At 47.5% G+C, this 21,396-nt stretch overlaps 1 protein-coding gene across 2 annotated transcripts in view; it reads left to right on the top strand.

The window, feature by feature from the left end:
• Positions 1–21,396, top strand: part of HTT (huntingtin) — a 167,589-nt gene that overhangs the window by 115,734 nt on the left and 30,459 nt on the right. For both annotated transcript variants that reach the window (XM_058301329.2, XM_058301330.2), the window contains 10 exons: positions 3,170–3,292; positions 3,593–3,828; positions 4,887–5,029; positions 10,692–10,899; positions 15,397–15,538; positions 17,394–17,573; positions 17,695–17,871; positions 18,150–18,226; positions 19,296–19,434; positions 20,518–20,640. In XM_058301329.2, the coding sequence (XP_058157312.1) occupies positions 3,170–3,292; positions 3,593–3,828; positions 4,887–5,029; positions 10,692–10,899; positions 15,397–15,538; positions 17,394–17,573; positions 17,695–17,871; positions 18,150–18,226; positions 19,296–19,434; positions 20,518–20,640 (1,548 nt within the window). The remainder of the gene's footprint in view (positions 1–3,169; positions 3,293–3,592; positions 3,829–4,886; positions 5,030–10,691; positions 10,900–15,396; positions 15,539–17,393; positions 17,574–17,694; positions 17,872–18,149; positions 18,227–19,295; positions 19,435–20,517; positions 20,641–21,396) is intronic.

Raw genomic sequence — 21,396 nt, 5'->3', positions numbered from 1 at the left:
AATCCCCCAAGTGCAACGGCAAAGACCAACAAAGAAGGATGGTCCAACAATGAACCCTTGATACTGATGACTATGCTTATAAGCCTGTGTGCCTAAAATATGAACTAGGCCTAGAGATGCAGGGTGCCTAAGAGTTACCTCCTGAGAACCTCTATGTTGCTCAAATGTGGCCACTCTCTAAGCCAAACTCAGCATGTAAATGCATTACCTTCCCCCCAGTGTGGGACATGACTCCCGGGGATGAGCCTCCCTGGTGCCGAGGGATCACTACCAAGTACCAGCTGGTGATGTAACTAGAAAAAGACCTTGAATAAAAGGAGCTTGGTTTCTGACAAACAGAAATTTTAATAAATTGATGAGTTTGACATTTTAATGCAGTCGTGGATTCCATGCCTACAGATACAGGTTTTTAAAAATAGTACTCTGTTAGCTTTATTCTGTTCTTTTATCATATGCACAGTCTGGAGAAGGTTGAGATGGAAGGCCTGAATGTGTCATAAATGCCTGGTCCAATTTCCATTACTGTGAAAATCTGATGATATATAGTGTACATGGAACGTGCCAGGGAGCAAGCTCATGGACATGGGACATTCAGAAGATGCCAGCTGAGTACCCACTGGGTTCCATCACTGCTCCATGTCCTGGCGACAGAGCAGATACAATTCTTTGCCCTCTCAGAGTGCAAGTTGTTTTTGGGGGGGAGGGGGGGAGCAGGGGAGGGAAATGGACAACAGAAAAATAGATCAATAAAATGTTTAAAATGGCAGATGGTAATATATACTTTGCAGAAAAAGCAAGGAGAGAAGGGAGGTGCCTGGGCGTGGGTTACATTGTTAAGTAGGTGAGGAGAAAGGCGCCCCTGAGTGAGCATGGGAAGTGGAGGAGTGAGCCTTACAGATGTCTGGGCAAGGAACTCTCCAGGCAGAGAAAACAGAGCAGACACTGTGGGTGGGAGGTGGGAGGGACCGCGACCATGCCTGCCAGCCTTAACAGGGAGTGGAGAGGCCAGTGGGGTGGGGTCAGCAGAAGGGAGCATGGATTCATTCTTACCCCTGAGTTGCAAACAGGCTGCAAACAGGTGAGGACAGAGCAAGGGGCTGGGCCAGGAGGCTGCTGCTATATCCACCTGTGTTAGGGCAGGGGCAGGAGGCGGCGAGGAGCTGTCATAGTGTGGATGGGGACCAGTGAGGATGCCTAACGGTTGGTATACGGGATGCAAGATGGAGAGAGGGCTTGAGGATGGCTTCAAGGAAGCGACGGTGCTGCCGTTTACTGAGGTGGGGTGGACTGGGAGGAGTGGGTTTCAGAAGGGCAGAGCTTAGTTTGGATGGTTCAGCTGAGATGCCCACTGGGCATCCCATGAAGGGTCAGGCAGGCACATGGATGTCTGAGGCTGGAGTTCTCAGGAGCGAGCTGAGCTGGAAGAAAATGTGAGACTGGATGAGATCAGCAGGCAGAGTGCTGCCAGAGGGGAGAAGGCTGAGCCCTGAGCTGTGGGCAGTCCCAGCGGTGAGGATGAGCCATGAAGGAGCCTGAGAAGGAGCAGACGGGGCACTCAGAGGAAAAGCAGGTGCCCGTGCAAAGGACCTTTCCTGCAGGAGGGAGGGCGATGGAGGGAGGGGTGGCTGTGGGCTACTGAGAGGTCAAGGAAATGAGCTCTGAGAAGCAGCCCCTGGATTTGGAACCATGGAGGTTCCTGGCAAGCAGTTTGGGTAAGGCAGAGGAACAAACACCTGATTGCAGTGTGCTCCCTAAAGAAACAGATGGGAGGAATTTGTGTATAGATGATTGTTTGAAAGAGTTTTACTCCAAGAGGGAACAAAGAATTGGGTAAGTAGCCCACGGGAGGAAGAGGGTTCGATAGAGGGTGTGAGTTGGGAGAAATAAGGGTCTGTTCATATGCCAAGGACAAAAGCAAATAGAGGTAGAATCTGGTGGTGCAGAACAGAGGAGTTTGCCTGGCAATGTGGCCTCTGGGTTCAGGGTTGGCCTTTGCCTTGGGCATGGTGGGTTCTCCAGGGTAACCTGAGAGAAGGCAGAGTGTGGGTGCAGCTCAGGGGTCCTCTCGTGACTCTTCTTGTTGTGAAGGTTTAGCACAGTGCTGGACTTGTCAGGGCTGCATGTTGGAAAATTCTGGATATCTTTTCAGGATTGTTTCCTACATATACACACATTAGTAGTGGCAAAAACTGGAAACAGAGGTGGTACCCATCATCATCTGGGGAATGACTGAATAAATTGTGGTACAGACTTAGCTTGGAATATTTACATCCATTAAAAATAATGTTTGATTTTACAGCCAGTTGCCTTGGTAGTTCTCCATCCTATTGTTAGGTGAGAAAAGCAGGCATGTTTTTTTACAATTTTTCAAAAATTTTTAAGGGAAACACCTCTCCAACATCCCAGAATGTTGATGATGATGATGTTAGGGTGGGGCAATTCCTGGTGATAGTTGTTTATACTCCTATGTGTTATTTGAATCTTTTACAGAAAGCGTATATTATTTATGTAATAAAATCTAAATGAAAAGATTTCCATTGCCCAAAAAAAAAATTATGGATACATTGTTCTTCCAAAAATTGGTAGTTTGATTCACTATTGAACTTTTTTTTTTCTCTCTCCCCTCCCCCCAACCCCCATTCTCCCCCCCTCCCCCCCAACCCCCTGGTGTCTGCTCTCTCTGTCCATTCGCTGTATGTTCTTCTGTGACCGCTTCTATCTTTATCAGCCGCACTGGGAATCTGCCTCCCTTTGCTGTGCCATCTTGCTGTGTCAGCTCTCCATGTTTATGGCGCCATTCCTGGGCAGGCTGCACTTTCTTTCGCACTGGGTGGCTCTCCTTACAGGGTGCACTCCTTGCACGTGGGGCTCCCCTACATGGGTACACCCCTGCGTGGCAGGGCACTCCTTGCGTGCATCAGCACTGCGCATGGGCCAGCTCCATACAGGTCAAGGAGGCCCGGGGTTTGAACTGTGGACCTCCCATGTGGTAGACGGATGCCCTAACCATTGGGCCAAGTCTGCTTCCCACTATTGAACTTAAAATGTATTTTAAGCAAGGGGGTGGTAATGATGGAATGATTAAAGTCATTCGACCTTGAGATGTATACAGCCTGGTTTATGTTATGTTGGCTTATATGGACACTTTTGTGATGTTTAATTGCAACAGATGCACATCGATTCTCATGAAGCCCTTGGAGTATTAAATACTTTGTTTGAAATTCTGGCCCCTTCTTCCCTCCGTCCTGTGGACATGCTATTACGAAGCATGTTCGTTACTCCAAGCACAATGGTGAGTACCTTGCCCACTGCTGCATTTGAGATTCAAGAATGTATAGTGCAGTGATTTACCAGACCCACCTTGAGGGCTTGTTAAAACGTAGATTGGTGGGTCCACACCCAGAATTTCTGACTCGGTAAGTTTGAGTTCCCTGGTGGTGCCGATACTGTTCGTCCAGAGGCCACAGTGATTGAGAGAATTAGGCATTGGTAGGACGGTAAAATAGGGACAGTTTTCTGTCATGAGGTCAGAATAAGGAAAAGAAGGGACATTCTTTCTGCAGCTATAACTTGTTTGTTTCCTTCCCTTTAGGCATCTGTAAGCACTGTTCAGCTGTGGATATCAGGAATCCTCGCCATCCTGAGAGTCCTTATTTCCCAGTCTACGGAAGATATTGTTCTTTCACGCATCCAGGAGCTCTCCTTCTCTCCGTATTTGATCTCCTGTCCCATAATTAATAGGTTAAGAGAAGGGGGCAGTAATTCAGCACTGGAGGAACACAGTGAGGGGGTCCAGATGAAACATTTGCCTGAAGAGACGTTTTCCAGGTGTGAGTCTCCTCTCGGCCCTTAGTCTGCCCGTGTCCTTTGGGTCTGTGGTGCTCTGTGGTCCTACGTCTGGCATCACTCTGGTGCTTTTCCAGCCTGGCCTCGTGTCTCGGCGAGTCAGACAAGAGAGCGTGTTGGGTCTGTCCTCTTTATCAGCCCAACTTGCCTGTCACCCTTGGTCCGTACCTCTCCAAGGGCTCCGTCGCCTTCTGTCTTATATTCCCGCCAAAGACTCTACGGTTGTGACGCACCACGAGTGGTGGTAGTGGCCTCCCCTGGGTGCAGGCAATAAGGATGCGCTGTATGCAGGGAACTTACAATGTTAGGAAACCCACTAGACGTTAGTCTTCTTTTTATTCTTGCCTCATGTGAGCAGTTTTCAGCACGGTCAGTAATAAAGTACTTCTCCCTGCCAGGTGTGCTTCCCTTGATAGATGTGTGACATCATATCTTCTCTTCTCTCACAAATTTTTTGGAAACTCCTTCAGGGACTGAGAATACTGTTATGTGGACAAGTGTGTATCCCCCTTTGCTGGCCTCGACATTCGCTGTGGTGGAGCTCGATGATGCACTGCATGTGGCCGGGTCTGCTCTAACGGCAGTTTAGTGGCCCTTCGAGTTTGTGGTCAAGGACGAGGGCCTGTCATTCATGGAACTAAGCCAGCAAGGCTGCTTGGCACCCTTCTCATTGTGTGGCTCAGCATAGGGAGAATGCAGCTCTGCACATTTAGCAGCCTGTATCATGTTTAAGCAAGAGGCTGGGATTGTTGGTACATCGAGCTCCTGTGGTAGAATACCAGCTTAGCTGGGTGTAATGCTTTGCCATTTCCAAAACTTGAAAAAATGCCATGTGTCTTTTCCTCATAATAGTCCTTTGCAGATGGATCCTAGAAAGTAAGGAAAGTAGTACTCAGAGAGGCAGAGTGGCTTACTCTGGAGTTAGTCAGCCATTTGAACTTCCTTTTGCCTGGCCTGTATTTCCTCTGGCCCTCACTTAAGTGCTTTATAATAGGCCCCAAATTGACCCGAATCTCGAATCTTACTCCCTTTCTCTGAAGGTTTCTACTGCAGCTTGTTGGCATTCTTCTAGAGGACATCGTTACAAAACAGCTGAGAGTGGACGTGAGTGAGCAGCAGCATACTTTCTACTGCCAGGAGCTGGGCACCCTGCTCATGTGCCTGATCCACATCTTCAAGTCAGGTGAGTGGGCATGCTGGGCCCCAGAGAGCCCCTGCCCGTCCCTGCCCCGACAGTGCTGGACCCCACGGGGGAGCCCCTGCCCGTCCCCGCCCCGGCATTGCTGGGCCCTGGGGTGCTCCCTCCCATCGCCGCCCTGGCAGTGCTGGGCCCTGGGGAGCCCTTGCCTGTCCCCCGCTTGCACTGTGTTCTGTGTGCTCTCTGAATGAAAGGGCTGGTGCCTGGCTCACTTAAAATGCTCGTGTGAAAAACCTGAGAGTTTCCTCCTGTTTTAAAGATTTGGAAGGCAGAGATGTTTTTGTTACCTTTACCATGAGTTACAAAGGGCAGTGGGTCCAGGAGAGAAGTGGCAAGGTGCTAGCTGTGCAGCAGCAGAGGAAGCAACCAGTGCTTTCCAGGGTGGTCAGACTCCAGGAGGACCAGGGTTTTTCCAAAAGAATCCCTTGCTTTAGATTAAATGAGTAAGAAGCAGGAGGAATTGGTGAGAGGGTACAGGGTTATCTTTCTTCTCTCGGCGAGAAAAATAAAGGTACTTCTGATATCTAGAAAAAAACAAACACCAAGAAAGTCATGGTCCAAATACAACTCAAACCAAAATGTTTCTTTATTTTTTTTAATTTTTTTTTATTTTTTAAAGATTTATTTATTTATTTAATTCCCCCCCCCTCCCCTGGTTGTCTGTTCTTGGTGTCTATTTGCTGCGTCTTGTTTCTTTGTCCGCTTCTGTTGTCAGCGGCACGGGAAGTGTGGGCGGCGCCATTCCTGGGCAGGCTGCTCTTTCTTTTCACGCTGGGCGGCTTTCCTCACGGGTGCACTCCTTGCGTGTGGGGCTCCCCCACGCGGGGGACACCCTTGCGTGGCACGGCACTCCTTGCGCGCATCAGCACTGCGCATGGCCAGCTCCACACGGGTGAAGGAGGTCCGGGGTTTGAACCGCGGACCTTCCATATGGTAGATGGACGCCCTAACCACTGGGCCAAAGTCCGTTTCCCTCTTTATTTTTAACAATTGATGTCCTGGAAGACCTTGATGTGGCCCTGAGTTCATGGCCAAGGACCCAGAGAAAAGAAATGTGATCCTTCTGGGCTTCTTGGCTCTGTTGGGAACAGTTTTAACTGTTAAGCCATAATAGAAATGCTATTGGATTTTTCACTTTTGGAGTCAATAAATGAATGAAACACAGAAGACCTGAGTACTGAATATGGTTACAGATTAGAATGAAAACGTTTTCAGCATTGAGAAATATAAAAACAAGCAAACCAAGTTAATTTGGAAAGTAGAAGGTAGAGAAAGCGGTGCGGGATTGGCAGGGGCACTAGCATTCTTATCTTGCATTTTCAGGGTTATGTGATAATGTTTAATGTTGGAAGAAAAAGAGAAAACTAGGTAGAACTAAAACTAGAACTCAATTGATAGGAGGTAGTTTAAGTAAACTGAGGCCCATCTTTAGTAAGGTAGAACTGGTAAGTAGTGTCCAGAGTTGTCCCTTGTCTAAGTCACGAGTGAGTTGTGAGGCCAGCCTGAACTGGAGCAGGAGGCTTGCATTAGTTTGTGCTCCTGAAAAGCTCAGGGGGAGATGCTGCCTTGCAGTGTGACCGGATCTTGGGGTCCTCTTGTCTGCGTTGAGTATCCTGCCTCTGCTCTGCTCTGGGTATTGGCTGCCTTCTCTGCTGGCTCCTCGCACATGGCAGGAAGGGTGTCCTCTGGCAGGAGTGGGAGTGTCACATGCCCGCCCTGGGTCCCCTGGCTACCTGGGGCAGGTGGAGATTGGTTAGCACACTTTGAGGGGGTGTGAGGTTACTCTCCCCAAAGGAAGGGAGGAGGAGCAGGCCCAGTAGCTGACGGTCTACTGCCTGTGAGAAGGGCCTCTCAGCTAGAATGTGGGGGCAGCCCCCAGGAGAGCTGACTACAGGATTGGAAACAAGTGGTGGCTTGCGGCCTGGTGGGGCCGGGCGCTCCCGAACCTGAAGCCCTCTCAGCTACTGGCTTTTCACATCATCATGTGCATGTATTACTTTCATACAAATTTTAAAAAACACCTATTTAAGTATTTTTAGTAGTAATTGTTCTGGATCTTCATTCACTCGGCCAAGCTCTCTGATGGCAGCCAGCCACTGTGCTGGCTCCCGGAGTTCATCGGGCAAAGCCGATGGGCTTCTTGCTTCAGGGGAGCACACAGACTAGTGGGGAAGACAAGTGTATCATCGCTGCAGGGCAGTGGGAAGAGGGGACAGGTTTTCCGAGGAGTGTCTGTGAAGCTAAGGCTGAGGGCCAGCAGGGGCTCGCTGTCCCGGAGGGACGATCTGGGCGAGTCGCAGGGAGGTGCCAGGCCACTCGCGGCCCTGGGAGGGCAGGGACAGAGAGGCAGCTTCCTGCCTGCTCCTCTCATCGGTAGCTCCTTGGCACAGGGCAAGGCCGGAATTTAATTTTGATAATGGATGAGGTTTCAAGTATTCTCATTTACTAATTATTCTTTTTTTCTTTTTTAAGGTCTTTTGATTTGTGTTTCTCTGACCCTCTGCCATAAGTTTAAAGTTGAGAAAATACTTATGCCTTGTTGAGGAATACATCATTTTTTGCATGTTGGCCGTTGAAATGCTTTACTGGGAACTGCTCTGGGTCTAACACCGGGAGAAGGCTCCACCTCTGTTGTGTTTGGCCTCCTTGGGAGAAGAGTGGCATGCGCTGTGCCCTTGCGCATGCCCAGGGGCTTGCTCTGCAGCCTCTTGCTCTCACTGCCTCTTCTTCCTTTTCTCCAAAATCAGGGGGCATCTTTTTGTGTCTGCCCCAGTGCTGCCTCAGCACTTCCTGCAGTTACGGGGGCATCCTGACCCATAGGCTTGAGATGTGGCTGCTGTGACCTAGGAGTGTAGTTTTAAATTTTTTAACATTTCAGTTAATTTCAACAGCTACACATGGCTAGTGGCTACCATAATAGACAGTGCTGGTATATGTAAAAAACGGTGGAGCTTGGTATCGGGGCACATGGATTTTGCTGCTAGCATCTTTGGATGTTGTTGAACTAGGTCAGCATTTACAAGTAAATTGTGTGTGTGTATAAACATCCATTTCTATCTCCTTGCTTATTTTGACTGCTTTTCCTTTAAAGACACTAGGTGGCAGAATTACTGTATTTGATAGGTTTTGAGATAAAATTGAAGTAGATCATATAAATAAGGTGCATTTGGCATATAAAATTGGTTATTTGTTCTTACACTTTGTTTAAACAAAGGCATTGACTTACACGCCTCCACTGAAAACTTAGACCTTCCAATTTGTCTATTTCAGGAATTGTTTCTTAAAACGGGATCTAGTCTGACTTCTGGTCTTCTGCTGTCCCTCTTGCTTGTCTGTATCAGATTCAAGCCATGTAAAAGAGTGGCCTACATAGATGCTGCCCTGCAGCTTACGGTGTTTGGAACACCTCTTGTTCCCTCTCCTCCACCAGGGTGGCCGAATTGGAAACCTCCTGCCTTGGCTCATCGTTTGTCCTAAGTCGCTATGTGATGCTCCTTCCCTGCCCGCTAACCAGCTGCTCTCCCAGGGTCAGGAGCAGCAGGAATCGTTGCTCACTGCCCTTTGGGTCCCAGTTGAGGGGGATGAAGAGGCGTGTCCTGGGCTAGTGAGCTTTCCATGTGGGAGCAGAGCAGGCGAGGGCAGACCCCGAAGGCAGCGCTGAGCTGCCACATGCTTCTCCTCTGGGTGCCTCTGTCAGATGCATCATCCCTCCTTTTACCGAGAGCAGAGGTCGGCTCGAAGGATGCACGGGTGGACGCTGTCATCTCAGTACTTTTCCTCGAAGGGTCAGTGTTTTCACGTAATGGGCCAAAGTAGGAATACTGGAAGAAAGAGAAAATAGTATAGTTAACTTAAGCTCAGGACAACCACACCGCCTCACCCAGCTGTCCCTTCCCCAGGGCCTCCCGCTCTTGCTAACGTGGCCAGTTCTCGTTAGGGATGTGCAAAGCCCCAAGGTCATCTTCCCCTGTCCCCTGCCCCCAGGAGTGGCCCTCCTGTCATCACAGGCCCTCCCTACCGACGGATCCTCTCCTTCCCCTGGCCCTGCCCCCTGAAGTCTGTGCCATCGTTCACCTCAGCTCTTTCCAATAGTGTTCCAGCAGCAGCCCCCATTGTCACTTGTCCACTCTGGACCAGGTGCGGCACTCAGCACCTCACTTGGGTTTATTTCTTCATCTTTACTGCAGCTTGTGAGGCAGGTACTGCTTTTAGTTCCATTTTACAACTGAGAAAGCTGAGGCTCTAGGTAACCTCAGTCAAAGGTCATCAAGTTATAAGTGGCAGAGGATTGATTTGCACCATGCAGTCTGATTTCAGAGCCTGTTTAGACACTTTAATCATCTAAAGCACACCTCCAGCCACGGCCTTCTCTGACCTATTTAATACAGCGTCCACCCTGATCGGCCCCTTCGTGGCCCAGTTCCAGGGTTCCTTCATGGCAGGAGGAGCCTTTACCCGTTGCCCGTGGGCCCCGCGAGGAGCCTGTGCAGTAGCAGAGGAGGAATGAGTCCGGGCCAGGTGGGCCAGGGTGGGCAGTGCTGGCCATGCAACAACCACAGGCCGACCAAGGGGTTAGCAGCGGCCAGAGACGAGGGTAACCACTCAGAACTCTTCTTCCTTACTGAAGTCATACGGAAGAAGTTTTTGTTTATTTTTGTCCAGTTGGGGTTAAAGGTTGGACCCCCCTGCAGTGAGGCTAGAGGACTTGAGCTGTTGAGGGAAGGGGGGCGTTTCCCTGCACCTCACCCTGGCCCTGCCCCTGCTTCCCCACTGTGCTTTGTGGCATATGCCTATCTCTGTGTCCTTAGGCTGAGTCCACCCTTGTGAAGCCCTCATGGGTGGAGAGGAACATGCTGAGCAGAGTTTGTGCTCATCCAAGGAGGAGCAAAAGTGAGATAATTCTTTTCTGCATGGAATGTTTTCCAAGCCCAGGAGAAGGATGTTCTCGAGCATTTGTGGGCGGCGCATACCTGGGCCTACCCTTGCTGCGAGTGCTGGGCTGGTGTCCCAGGAGGCTCTTCAGCTGGGCACCCAGGTACAGGAGCATGGAAGCTGCCAGAGCCCACATAGCCAACCCGCTGCTTTCAGCCGGAAAATGCGCAGGAGCTGCACACTTGTTCTGTCTGCCCATGGGACCATGTCGTTGTTGCTACCACCCCTCAGTTTTTAGCAGGCAGAGTCTTTGTGTGGTAGCAAGTTAGGGCCCGGCGAGCAGTGTGACCATGGTTGCTTCTCCATGGAGGGGGATGCCCACCTGCCTTGGGCATGTGCTCGAGCAGTGCCAAGCATCTGCTGGCTTCCTGAATCTGGCTGCGTCTGGGTCTTCATGGCCAGAAAGTGAGGGCCGTCGACTTGGAGCTTTTCAGAATGGGGCAATGCTCAAGTGTTCCAGAGGGTGTCATCAATGGGAAGTCAGAGCTAGAGAGCAAGAAAGTTAGTTTTCTTGGTTGCTCTATTAAACCAGCAGAATCGTTTTTACTTAGGAAAGTCAAAATGTCTAAATACTCAGTGCTTTGTCTCTGTAGGTGTAGGAAAGGGATGCTCAGTGTCTTTTTATTTAAGATCTTCATGTAGCCTCGTAGTGCTGGACTGAATGAGCCACAAGACATTCTCCCCTCAGGCGGCTGTGCTTCTGGTTTGTTTATAGGAATGTTCCGGAGAATCACAGCCGCTGCCACGCGCCTCTTCGGCAGTGACGGCTCTGACGGCAACTTCTATACCCTGGAGAGCTTGAATGCACAGGTGCACTCCATGATGCCCACCCACCCGTCCCTCGTGCTGCTCTGGTGCCAGATCCTGCTCCTCGCCAACCACACCGACTACCGCTGGTGGTCCGAGGTGCAGCAGACGCCCAGGTGAGGGCCGGGTGCACGGGACGTCTTCTGCACCAAGACTATCAGTGCTTTGAGAGCTGACCATTATCAGAGCATTGTCATTTTCTCTTTTTCATGAGGCTTTCTAAAATTTCTCCCACATAGTCTTTGATTTGTGGGCTCCATACTGTAGGGGAAAATGTGGTCTGCCTAATGGCATTCAAAACAGTAGCTGTTTTTCAAGTAGGATTTTCTGTGACAAGTTCTTTGACACTGTTCCATCTTACAATTATTCTTGTCATGTTGCATGCCAGGCCTTTTGCAGTGTCTTTAACTTCATTCTAAGTTAAATGTGGTTCTGGTTAGTCTTAGATAATGAAGAAATTATTTAGCAAAATTTCAAAATGCTTGGAATTTCCTTTTTTGTTATTTATTCAAAAAGATTCATTAAGTGTCTAATTGTAACCCTCTTTGTGCAAAAAGTTTTTAGGTTTAAACCTCAATTTCTAAGTGCTCACTGGCTCAGATTTGTTACGTTTATACCAATGAAAGGTGCCACACCCCATCGGAGTGCTCACTGCATTGTTTCTGTAAGGCCAAAGGGCCGGTGCGGGGAGAGAGACCTGCAGAAATAAAAGCCTGCCAGCCTTTGAGGACTGAGGTCAGCTCCTCTCCCTCTGTGGGCAGCCTGGGTTCTGTGCAGTCAAAGGGTCTCGTTTTGGCCAATCCATTGCTTTCAACTGGAAAATCCAATATTAGTAGGCTTACTAAACATATCCTCTGTGCTCTAGGTATGGGATATGCAGAGGAAAAATAATAGCCATTTCCTGTCCTCAGAGTGCTTATAATTGGGTTGGTGGAAACAAGTCCAGTGAAAACATTTGAAATACTTTGGTTATTTCACACATTTTGAAGATACCATATTGACTACCTGCCATTAAGAGTTGGGAGACAAAAAATCAGTGTCTCCTAGCTCAGTGCTTCTTAAACTTAAATGTCGTACAGATCACCTGAGGGTCTTTGTGAAATACAGACTCTGATTCAGCAAATCTCTGGTGGGACCTGAAAACCTGCCTTTCTATCATGCTCCCAGGTGACACCAATGGCGCTCACCCACGGTGCGCCCTCTGAGCAGCGAGGTCCTGAGTCCCTGGGGAGTGGCGTCGCATCCCCTGGCGGCCTTATTGGAAAGACCAGTTCAGGGTTTCAGCCTTCCAGACCTAATGGTTGGGAGTTGAGGAACTGGGGTCGCCCAAGGTGGGGTTGTGCTGGGCACGACTTTGAGGGCTCGAACTTGAGGTGGAGGTGAATGGCAGCAGGTCTTTGTAGGGAAGAGGGTGGAGGAGGGCATCCACTGCCGAGCGCACGCCTGGCCCCGTGGTTCTCGGGGCCGCTCCTGCTGCTGTTTCTTTTTCTTTTCTCCACCTGTACTGCTGGGCCTTCAGGCGGGAGGAGGATGCACTGTGTGTGGCGGCTCTTATGGGGTGAGGAACCTTGCTCCACGCCCTGGAATAGCCCACAAGGCATTTCCTCAGGAGAATTCCTGGCTTAAACTGCCCCCAACTGGGAGATGCCCATTTCTTCTCAGCCTTTTTAAGGTCAGAGATGACACAGTGTTTGGTTTGGTTTCTTAGCAGACCTGACCAAAAGATATTTATGTAATAAAAAATTTTACTTTTCTTGTAAAATTTCTTACATAATCATTTTGTCACGTGGTTTCTTAAAAACAGTAGAAAGGCCATTTTTCCTCCTTTTCGACTCTTCATCTGTGATTTACCCTTCTAAGGAGCTCGGTTTTGGACATTTAGGTGTTTTCATGTAGTCTCAGAGGTTTCAGGAAGTAATTCATGATTCTTTTTCACCTTCCTTTCTTAGGAAATGAGCAAAACGACAAAATTGCCAGTGCCTTTCACCATAAAACATCATTAATTCAGTGAATATAAAAGGACCTGTTCTGTGGTACACCTTCAAAATGCAGGACTGAAGTGTCTGCCCCAGAGGTGCTCACAGCCTCTTATGGGGAACAGTCTCATAGACAGCTTCCTCTGCAGCACAAGGGGGTTGCACAGCATTATGGGAAGTGCAGGGTGGAGGACTGCGAGTGTCGGGGGGGGGGGGGGGTGGCTCAGAGGGGAAGCCTAGGCAGGGATTTGTGCCCTGAAGATCTTTGAAGGTAGAGGAGCAAACCGTGGGGGCATGTGAGGAAAGTTTGCAGCAGGCAGACAGAGCAACAGTGTGCTCCAGGAGAGGCAGAGGCTGGGGGAGCAGGGGTGGAGCTGCAGCCAGGCCGTCGTGAGGACGTGGCTCTTCCTCCGAAGGAGCGCACTCTGAGCTAACCCTCTTCGGGGTGTGGCATGGGCTGAGATGACAAATGAGGGGAGGGGGCCCCGGCTGGGAGCACTGCAGGTTGTACAGTGGGATTTGCCAGCAGGCAGGAGAGGACATGGGACTAAGTCAAGAGTTTCTGCCTGGGCAGCTGGCAGGATGGCATTGCTGTCAACCCAGGAGGAGACAAACTCCTGGAAACGCTTCTGCTCAGGGGGAATATTAGAGTTTGGTTTTGGTTGCGTTAGGATTGAGATGCTGATGAGAAACCAAGTGGAAATGCTGAGTTGGTGCAATTTTCGAGCCTTTGCATGAGGTCTGCACAGATGTCAGTTTGGGGGACGTTGTCTTACAGTTGGCATCATGAGGCCAGTGAGGGGCCTCTCGGGGAGTGAGAGGAAAGAGAAGCGGTCTCAGGCCTGAGTGCTGTGGCACTCGAGCTTCTACTGAGGGAGGTGGAGCACAGGGGAGTGCCACTTCCTGGGGCCCACTAGAAGGGGGGATTAGGGGTCATATGCCACTGAGAGTTATGCAAGACGAGGATGGTTTAGCAGCGCGGGGCTCGCAGGTGACTGACACATGGTGGATGTGGAGCCTTTTGTGTTTTTGGCGTGTGTGTCTGTGTCTCCACTACAAGGGAAACTCAGTGAGACCAGGGATCTCTGTTCTGTTACCTCAGGTGCCTCAGGCAGCCCCTGGCACATCCCAGGGCTAAGCCGGACTGCCGGGCTGCAGGTGATGGAAGGCGCCGTGAATCGGGGAGGGAAGGCCTGGCCTCCCACCTGCAGGGCACATGCTTTTTTTACTTCTTGGGGGAAAGTGGGTTTGGGGGAGCCCATTTGAGCAAAACACAAAATTGCAGACTGAATATAAATCACTTTGGGACTGGCAGGGTCACTGATTGAGAAATGGCAGGGTGTCTGGGTTGGTTTTTTTTTTTTCCCTCAGTTTTAAAATTTTTGTCTTTTATTTTTTATATTTTTTTCTTGGGTTGAGTTTTTAAATTTTTTCTTGGGTTGAGTTTTTAAAAATTGACTATAATTTACAATACAGTGTGTGCCACAATTAAGATGTAGAAGAGTACCATCCATTCAAAGGCCCCTCACATCCCTTCGTAGTCACCACCTTCCCAAGCCCCTGTTCTGTCCTGTAGTTTGGCCTCTTCCGGAACACTGTATAAAAGGAGTCATTAGGTCTGTAGCCTTTTGAGTCTGGCTTCTTTCACTTAGCGTCATGTATTTGAAACATCATAGGATCGTTCCTTTCATTGCTGAGTAATATTCCATTGGATGGAGGGATGGATGGTTTGCTTTGTCCATTCATCAGCAGGAAGAAAAATGGTAGTTTTAAAAAATTGTATTCCTATAGAATTTTTTTATACCCATTCTCTTCTGAATCCTGATGCATTCCAGGAAAACTTGACACGTTTCAGAATATCCTTGCCTCAATGTGGCCTCTGTCTCAGAGAAGCATCAGCAGATGATGTCCCAGGCCCTTTCCGTCATGGGAGGACAGTGTCCTAGCTCAGCCCTGAAGTCAGAGGGGCAGGGTGGTGTCTGCCATGACCTCTGCGCTTTGGGGATTGGACAAGTATTGGGTTTTAATTTTAAGCATTTTTGTTAGAATTGAGTCTCCAATTCCCACTTAGGTGAAAAGAAAAATGTGAGAAGTAAATATGCAGTGAAATAACCTTCACTAATAGGGAATTACTTTTGCAGAAATGCTTTTAAACAGCCAGTGCAGACGTCCTGTCATAATATATACTGTGGACACGTTTAGAATTGCAACATCTAATTGGTAATTGAATAGAAAGGTGCAAAACTTTAAAAGTTTTCACGTCATATTAAAAACGGGGAATTCCAAAGCAATTGCCATGTTATCACACATAGCCAGGGTGAGTTCATTTTCAATTTTGAAGTAAAAGTGCTGACTGAATGTGCAGCTGTTATATAATGGTGAATTCTGCCTTCCAATCAAGCATTTAATTTTCTGCCTGTTAAATCCTCTTTTTTCTTTAGTTTTTTATTTGTGCTTTTATCATGGCTCAGGAATAGAAAACTAAAGTACATATTACACATACATCATTCTGATATGTCAATATTTAAAATAACTTGCCTGTTTCAGAATTAGAATTAAACATCATTTTTACTATTTTGAAAATCAGCTCACTATCATCCTAGAAATATTGTAAATACAATCTGTTGCTTCTTCTAGAAGACACAGTCTTTCCAGCACCAAGTTACTCAGTCCTCAGATGTCTGGGGAGGATGATGATTCTGACATGGTGTCCAAACTTGGGATGTGCAACAGAGAAATAGTACGAAGAGGAGCGCTTGTTCTTTTCTGTGATTACGTTGTAAGTTTGAAAATGCATGTCAGGGGGTGGAGGTGGGGAAGGGCTGGAAAAGCCCTGTGTAGGTGCTCCTTTGTGTGGATTGTCTGGAAACCAGACTAACTCCCCACCATTCTGCTCGCTCTATCAAAGTAAAAAACTAAAATTAATGTTTTAGCCTCTTCTGAAGCCAGACTTGGCCCTGGAGTCACCATATTTTTAAGTTTATAAAAGGTTTCATTCAGCTATCATTTCTTCAGCAAATATCAAATAACTGCTTATGCCAGACATAATGCTGGGCATTTTTGTTACAGAATTAAAAACAAAACAAAACAAAAACCAGTGGAGCAGGTATAGCTCAGTGGTTGCCTGCGTCACATGTACAAGGTCCCAGGGTTCAATCCCCCATACCGCCTAAAAAAAGCAAACAAAAAACCAAAAACAAGTAAGAGTGGTAACTGTAAAGGGGTCCCTGATTTAAAAAAAGAAAATTAATCTATAGAAAAGGTGTTAGGTGTTCAAAGTGCATTTTTTTTTCCATTGTAGCATTTTAAAATAGATTTTTTTCTTTTACACTTCAAATGTGTTGTATTTCCTACACAGATATTCTGTTAAATGAAGCACCATTTATATACTGCCAGGCCACAGCTAAAGAGGATTCTTTACAGAATCACATTTCTTGTGACTGTTATGTATACAAGTAAACTTAATTTCAGTAATTAAAAAAAAAAAAACAAACAAAAAAACTTGTAGTCATGAATTACTCTAGAGAATTTATAAACACCAAATATGTAAACAGAGGAAAATAAAATCTGCTGTAATCATTTTACTTGCTCTTCCATTTTGGTCTAATTTTAATACTTTCTCCATATCTATTTTGAAATATCTCTTTCTTTGATACAGATGAGATCATATACACACTGCTGTCGCACATTGTTAAACATTCTGAGTCAGAAAAGGAAGTTGACTTCAACTGAACAAGAGGTTTTTTTAAAATTGTGATAGCAATTTATTAATTTTTTGCTTTACATTCTTGATGTTTACTTTTCTATTTTGTTCCACTTTTAAGAAATAGTTTTATATATTTATATTATGCTGTTTTTCACGTAAATGTAGGCAAAAGGAGTATTAATTTTCCAAGTTCATACTGTCAAATGATCCCAAATGAAAAATATTAGTCCTTTAACTAGATGTCAAGGAACTGACAGAGTTTTACAGTTTCTGCCTAGGATTATGAATTCAGATGAAAAGGCAGCATATATGTTTAAAAAGTAGAAATTTCCTTGTTTCCTTATAAATGAAGAAATGTGGGATCTGTTTATTTTTTTAATTCGGGTATTCTGTCAGAACTGTGATAGAGTGAATTCTTTTTTTCCACTGAGCTGTTACAAAACTGGAGAACGAGTAACTCTGGAGACCACTGCTCAGTGGGCCAAACCAAGACCTGGCAGAGAGCCGAGTGCTATGGCGGGGGCATGCCTTCACTCGCGTGTGACAGTGCTTCATGGCGGGAGCCGTATTGCTCTTGGATTGCAGCTGGAGCACTGTGGGCAGGCTGCCTGTCGATTGTCCCCAGAGCGGCAGGGCCTGCCCTGCTCAACCTCTGTCCTTTGGCCATCAACTCGAGCCTTTTGGAGCTGGGCCACTATATCCCATCCACCCGTGGGGTCTGATGTCACGTGGCCTGGGCCTTGGTGCTGGGAAGGGAGGGTGAGTTCCACCAGTTGAATTTCCTACCCTGTCAGTTTTCTGCATTCTAAATGCCACATATTTTCAGTGAGGATTATATTTTGGAGTTTGTCTTCCCCTCCAGCCTTTTCTATGGCATTCTTGTCTTTTATCTACTTGAGAGTGACTCTTTCATTGTGTTTTTCCTCAGTGTCAGAACCTCCATGATTCAGAGCACTTAACATGGCTCATCGTGAATCATATTCAAGATCTGATCAGTCTATCCCACGAGCCTCCAGTTCAGGATTTTATTAGTGCCGTTCACCGGAATTCTGCTGCTAGTGGCCTTTTTATCCAGGCGATCCAATCTCGTTGTGAAAACCTTTCAACTGTGAGTGTTTAGTGCTGCCCGTTATTGCCAACCGTAGTTTATCTTACCGTAAATTGTTTTAAAAGGCTAATTTCCAATTGGCAAAATAATCTGTGCTTTTTCTTTCCTTGTCAAACTTTAGCCAACCACTCTGAGGAGGACACTTCAGTGCCTGGAGGGGATCCACCTCAGCCAGTCGGGCGCGGTGCTAACGCTCTATGTGGACAGGCTTCTGTGCACCCCATTCCGTGTGCTGGCTCGCATGGTGGACACCCTTGCCTGTCGCCGGGTAGAGATGCTTTTGGCTGCAAATGTACAGGTACTGAAAAAACACTGATAATGATTTTATATTGAAACCATAGCCAAGCCAGCAAAACAATCAGTGGTTGCTTTTCTACAGGCCTGTTCTTCTTAGGCCACTGGGAGAAACATGCATAACACATACAGACGTGTCCTTCTCTGTGTGCTATGTATTTTTTTCTAGTGTACCTTTGCTAAAATGAGCCATATGTGTCACCGCTGGTCCTTTTTTAAGCAAAGAGATTGTTTCAGTTCAATGTGTGTTGCAAATCCACTGATGTGTTCTGTTTCCTACAGAGCAGCCTGTCTCAGTTACCAGTAGAAGAACTGAACAGAATTCAGGAGTACCTTCAGAGCAGCGGCTTAGCGCCCAGGTAATGCTGGACATCTGGGTGCTTCTTGCTTTTAGGTAACCCAGGGGATAAACCTCGGATTTGTAAGGGAATAAGTTCACAAAAGGACAAGACATTGATACACTTTATAGGTGGGCTTACTGAATAGAAAGCCTTTCTAAACATTAAGAAATTGGATCTCACTTTATAGAAAGTGAAAATCAACACTGCCATTATCACATCTTTTGCATAAATGGAGATATGTTTGCACTCCTTGGATATTTGACAGGTAGTAGGTATTTTATTGCTTCTATTCACTGTCCCATGGCAAATAGGAATATGAACTTTTTCTTAGCAAAAACAAAGCATATCATCCAATTGCTAAGTAAGAATTGGTAAATCTGAAAGATGTTATCCAGTTCTTAGCATGTAAGAATTATATCTGCAACATGTTAGCACTTTGTTGCAAAGTCTTTTAGAAGCCTTTCTCAGAAATCATTGTATCAATTATGTAGTATATTTCCATGATTGCCAAAAAATTGAGGGAAGCTTTGACTTTTTGTCCTCCTTGGGGGCATTGGTGTATGCGTGAATATAATTGTTATACTGTGATTTCCATCTTGAAAGTAGGTTGTGGATAGTGTCTTTAAATAGGATGGGATATCATTTGATGGGCAGTACACAATTTCGGATGGTGTTTCTGTATGCGGAGCTGAGTTATGTTGTAATTTGCACTATGAAGTTGTCACACTCAAAGCAGATGATGTGAGGTCTAGCTTTTGACCCTACTTAGTATTCAGCTCAGATGAGGAGGATTAGAAATGTCTTGGGACAGAGGATGTGATTCTTTTATGAAATGGCCAAAAATTTCTGAAAATATTTATGGGCTGTAAATTATGGTTGTTTAAAGTGAACTAAAGCCCGAACTTGCATCATGACCTGTTTGGGCATTGATGAAAAAATAGCCATGAAGAGAAAGTTTTGAGCAAGGTGCCTCTTACTCCAAAAAGCCACTAATATTTCTTCCTTACATATTTTATTCCTAGAACCTTGATTTGCATAGCCTAAAAAAATAAATTGTGCTGTAATTTCATTTGTGTTTACATTTCAGACACCAAAGACTGTATTCCCTGCTGGACAGGTTCCGTCTTTCCACTGCCCCGGAGTCCCTTAGTCCTTCTCCTCCAGTCACTTCCCACCCCCTGGACGGGGATGCGCAGATGTCGCCGGAAACAGTGAATCCCGACGGAGTGAGTGTCTGCATGTCTGTGCACCCAGGGCTCACTCAGTAATGTCGTGCGCCAGGGCGTTGTGGGGCAGGCCTTTCTCCACATGGGGGGCAGAGCGGGGGGTGGCAGGTGCTTGGCATGCACAGGCGCCTCAGTCCAGTCTCCAGTGACTGCTCAGAGCCATCTGGGGCTCTGACAGGTTCCATGAGACAGGCAGTGCTGACCGGGACCTCTGCACACGCAGTGGCAGGGGCACCTCCCCTGTGTGTGGTGACTCTGCTGCTCCCAGGCCACTCTTGCATTGTCATTGCACTTGTGCTCACACTTCAGAGCTGTGAACCGTGCAGGGCCCTGCATGCTGCTCATGGTGCCTGCTGAAGGGTTGGCCACTGGAGCAGGCTTTCTCTCTGCTGTCCAGCTTCTGCCGGAAGACCAGCTCGCTCAGAGGAAATAAGATTGCTTCTTTTCTTTTCTCTTTTATTGAATATGACATGGCAGGAAGAGAATTGGCACCAAGTAGTACTTATCTGGAGAGAGAGTTTGTTTTGAAGCTTGATTTCAAAAGCCAACAGCCATGTATAGGATAGCAAAAATGTGGGCCCTTTCTGTCAGTCTCTATTTACCAAGCACCTGCTTTACCTGAGGCACTGGCGAAAGATAAAGCAGGCAGTCCCAATAGAGGGTGATGGGTGCAGTGCCAAGTGAGGAGGTCTAGGGAGCTGAGGGGACATAGGAGGAACGCTTAATGCTGTGGCTGGGCTTTGGAGGACACTTAGAAGTTCACCAGGTGGAAGGGGAGGAGGAAAAGCTATCCTGGGCAGGTAACAGCAAGTCCAGAGGCACAGCCTTTGTAGCAGTTCATTTGGAAACAACCGGTGCTGTGCTGTAGTGAACTGTGAGCCCAGGCCTGCTCCTGCAAAGCCACAGACCTTGTATTACCGAAGCCGCATTCGTGTCCAGAGTGGAGGAGGCCCTTGTCCTTTGACCTGGAACCACAGGGAGTGAGGAGTAGTGGGCAAAGAAACAACTGCTCCTGGGAAAGTGAAGCCCGTTGAGCACCCTGCCCCAGGGCATCTCCATTAGTTACCTATTTCTTCTTTCCAGGACTGGTACATACGTCTCGTCAAATCCCAGTGTTGGACAAAGTCAGATTCTGCACTGCTGGAAGGTGCAGAGCTGGTGAATCGCATTCCTCCTGGTGAGCTGAGTGCACTCATGTCCAGCCCGGTAAGTGTTTCGTGCAGGAGGAGGCTGGGAAATCACTGGCTGCCTCTTGTCGGACACACACTCTACTGGCCATGTGTAGCCACTCCCCTCTGCCTTAGACAGTGCACCGGCGTTGTTCTCGCCACCTTCCCTGCCTTAGAATCCAAAAAGGAGTGAGTTGTGTTTTGTTCAGCTTTTCAGGTACTTGAAGAAAATGTGTGTGTGCTCTTAGGTTACAGTCAATTCTTATTTGTTCTCCGTGGTAATTAGGGAAGTTTCTTGGAATGGTGTCATATTGCATAATTTAAATTAAAAGTTGAGGGAAAAAACTTGTTCGTGTTGTTCTGGAAATTCGTCTTTAGTTGTAAGCTCCTCTCCTGTCCCCGCAGTAGATGTAGTAACGCCCCCTCCGGAGGAAGTAAGGTATCTCTGACTGCCAACTAGTTGGAGTAAGGCGCTCCTCACCACCCTCCTCACTATATGTCGTCAGGCCTGCTCACACACGTGCGTGCGCATACACCACAGGATGGAGGAAGGTCCTCTACCCCCGCCCTGGATGGAGGAAGGTCCTCTCCCTGCTCCCCAGGTGTAGTAAGGGTGTATTATACACGGGAGGCCCGTGCAGTGTCCACATCCTGTCCTCAGCCCTGTTGGCAGGGGTGTGAGGAAAGAGGGCTCCCTTCTAGGGGTCATTCAAGCTGTAGCCTTAGTAGGGTTCTTAGACCTGCTAGAATGAGGAGTCGGTTAAACCTTCTGGGGTTGGGTACCAAGTGGGGA

The sequence above is a fragment of the Dasypus novemcinctus genome, chromosome 1, assembly GCF_030445035.2.
Source record: "Dasypus novemcinctus isolate mDasNov1 chromosome 1, mDasNov1.1.hap2, whole genome shotgun sequence".
Lineage (NCBI taxonomy): Eukaryota > Metazoa > Chordata > Mammalia > Cingulata > Dasypodidae > Dasypus > Dasypus novemcinctus.
Note: the sequence above shows the minus strand (reverse complement) of the source record. Positions and strands in the feature narration are given on the sequence as shown.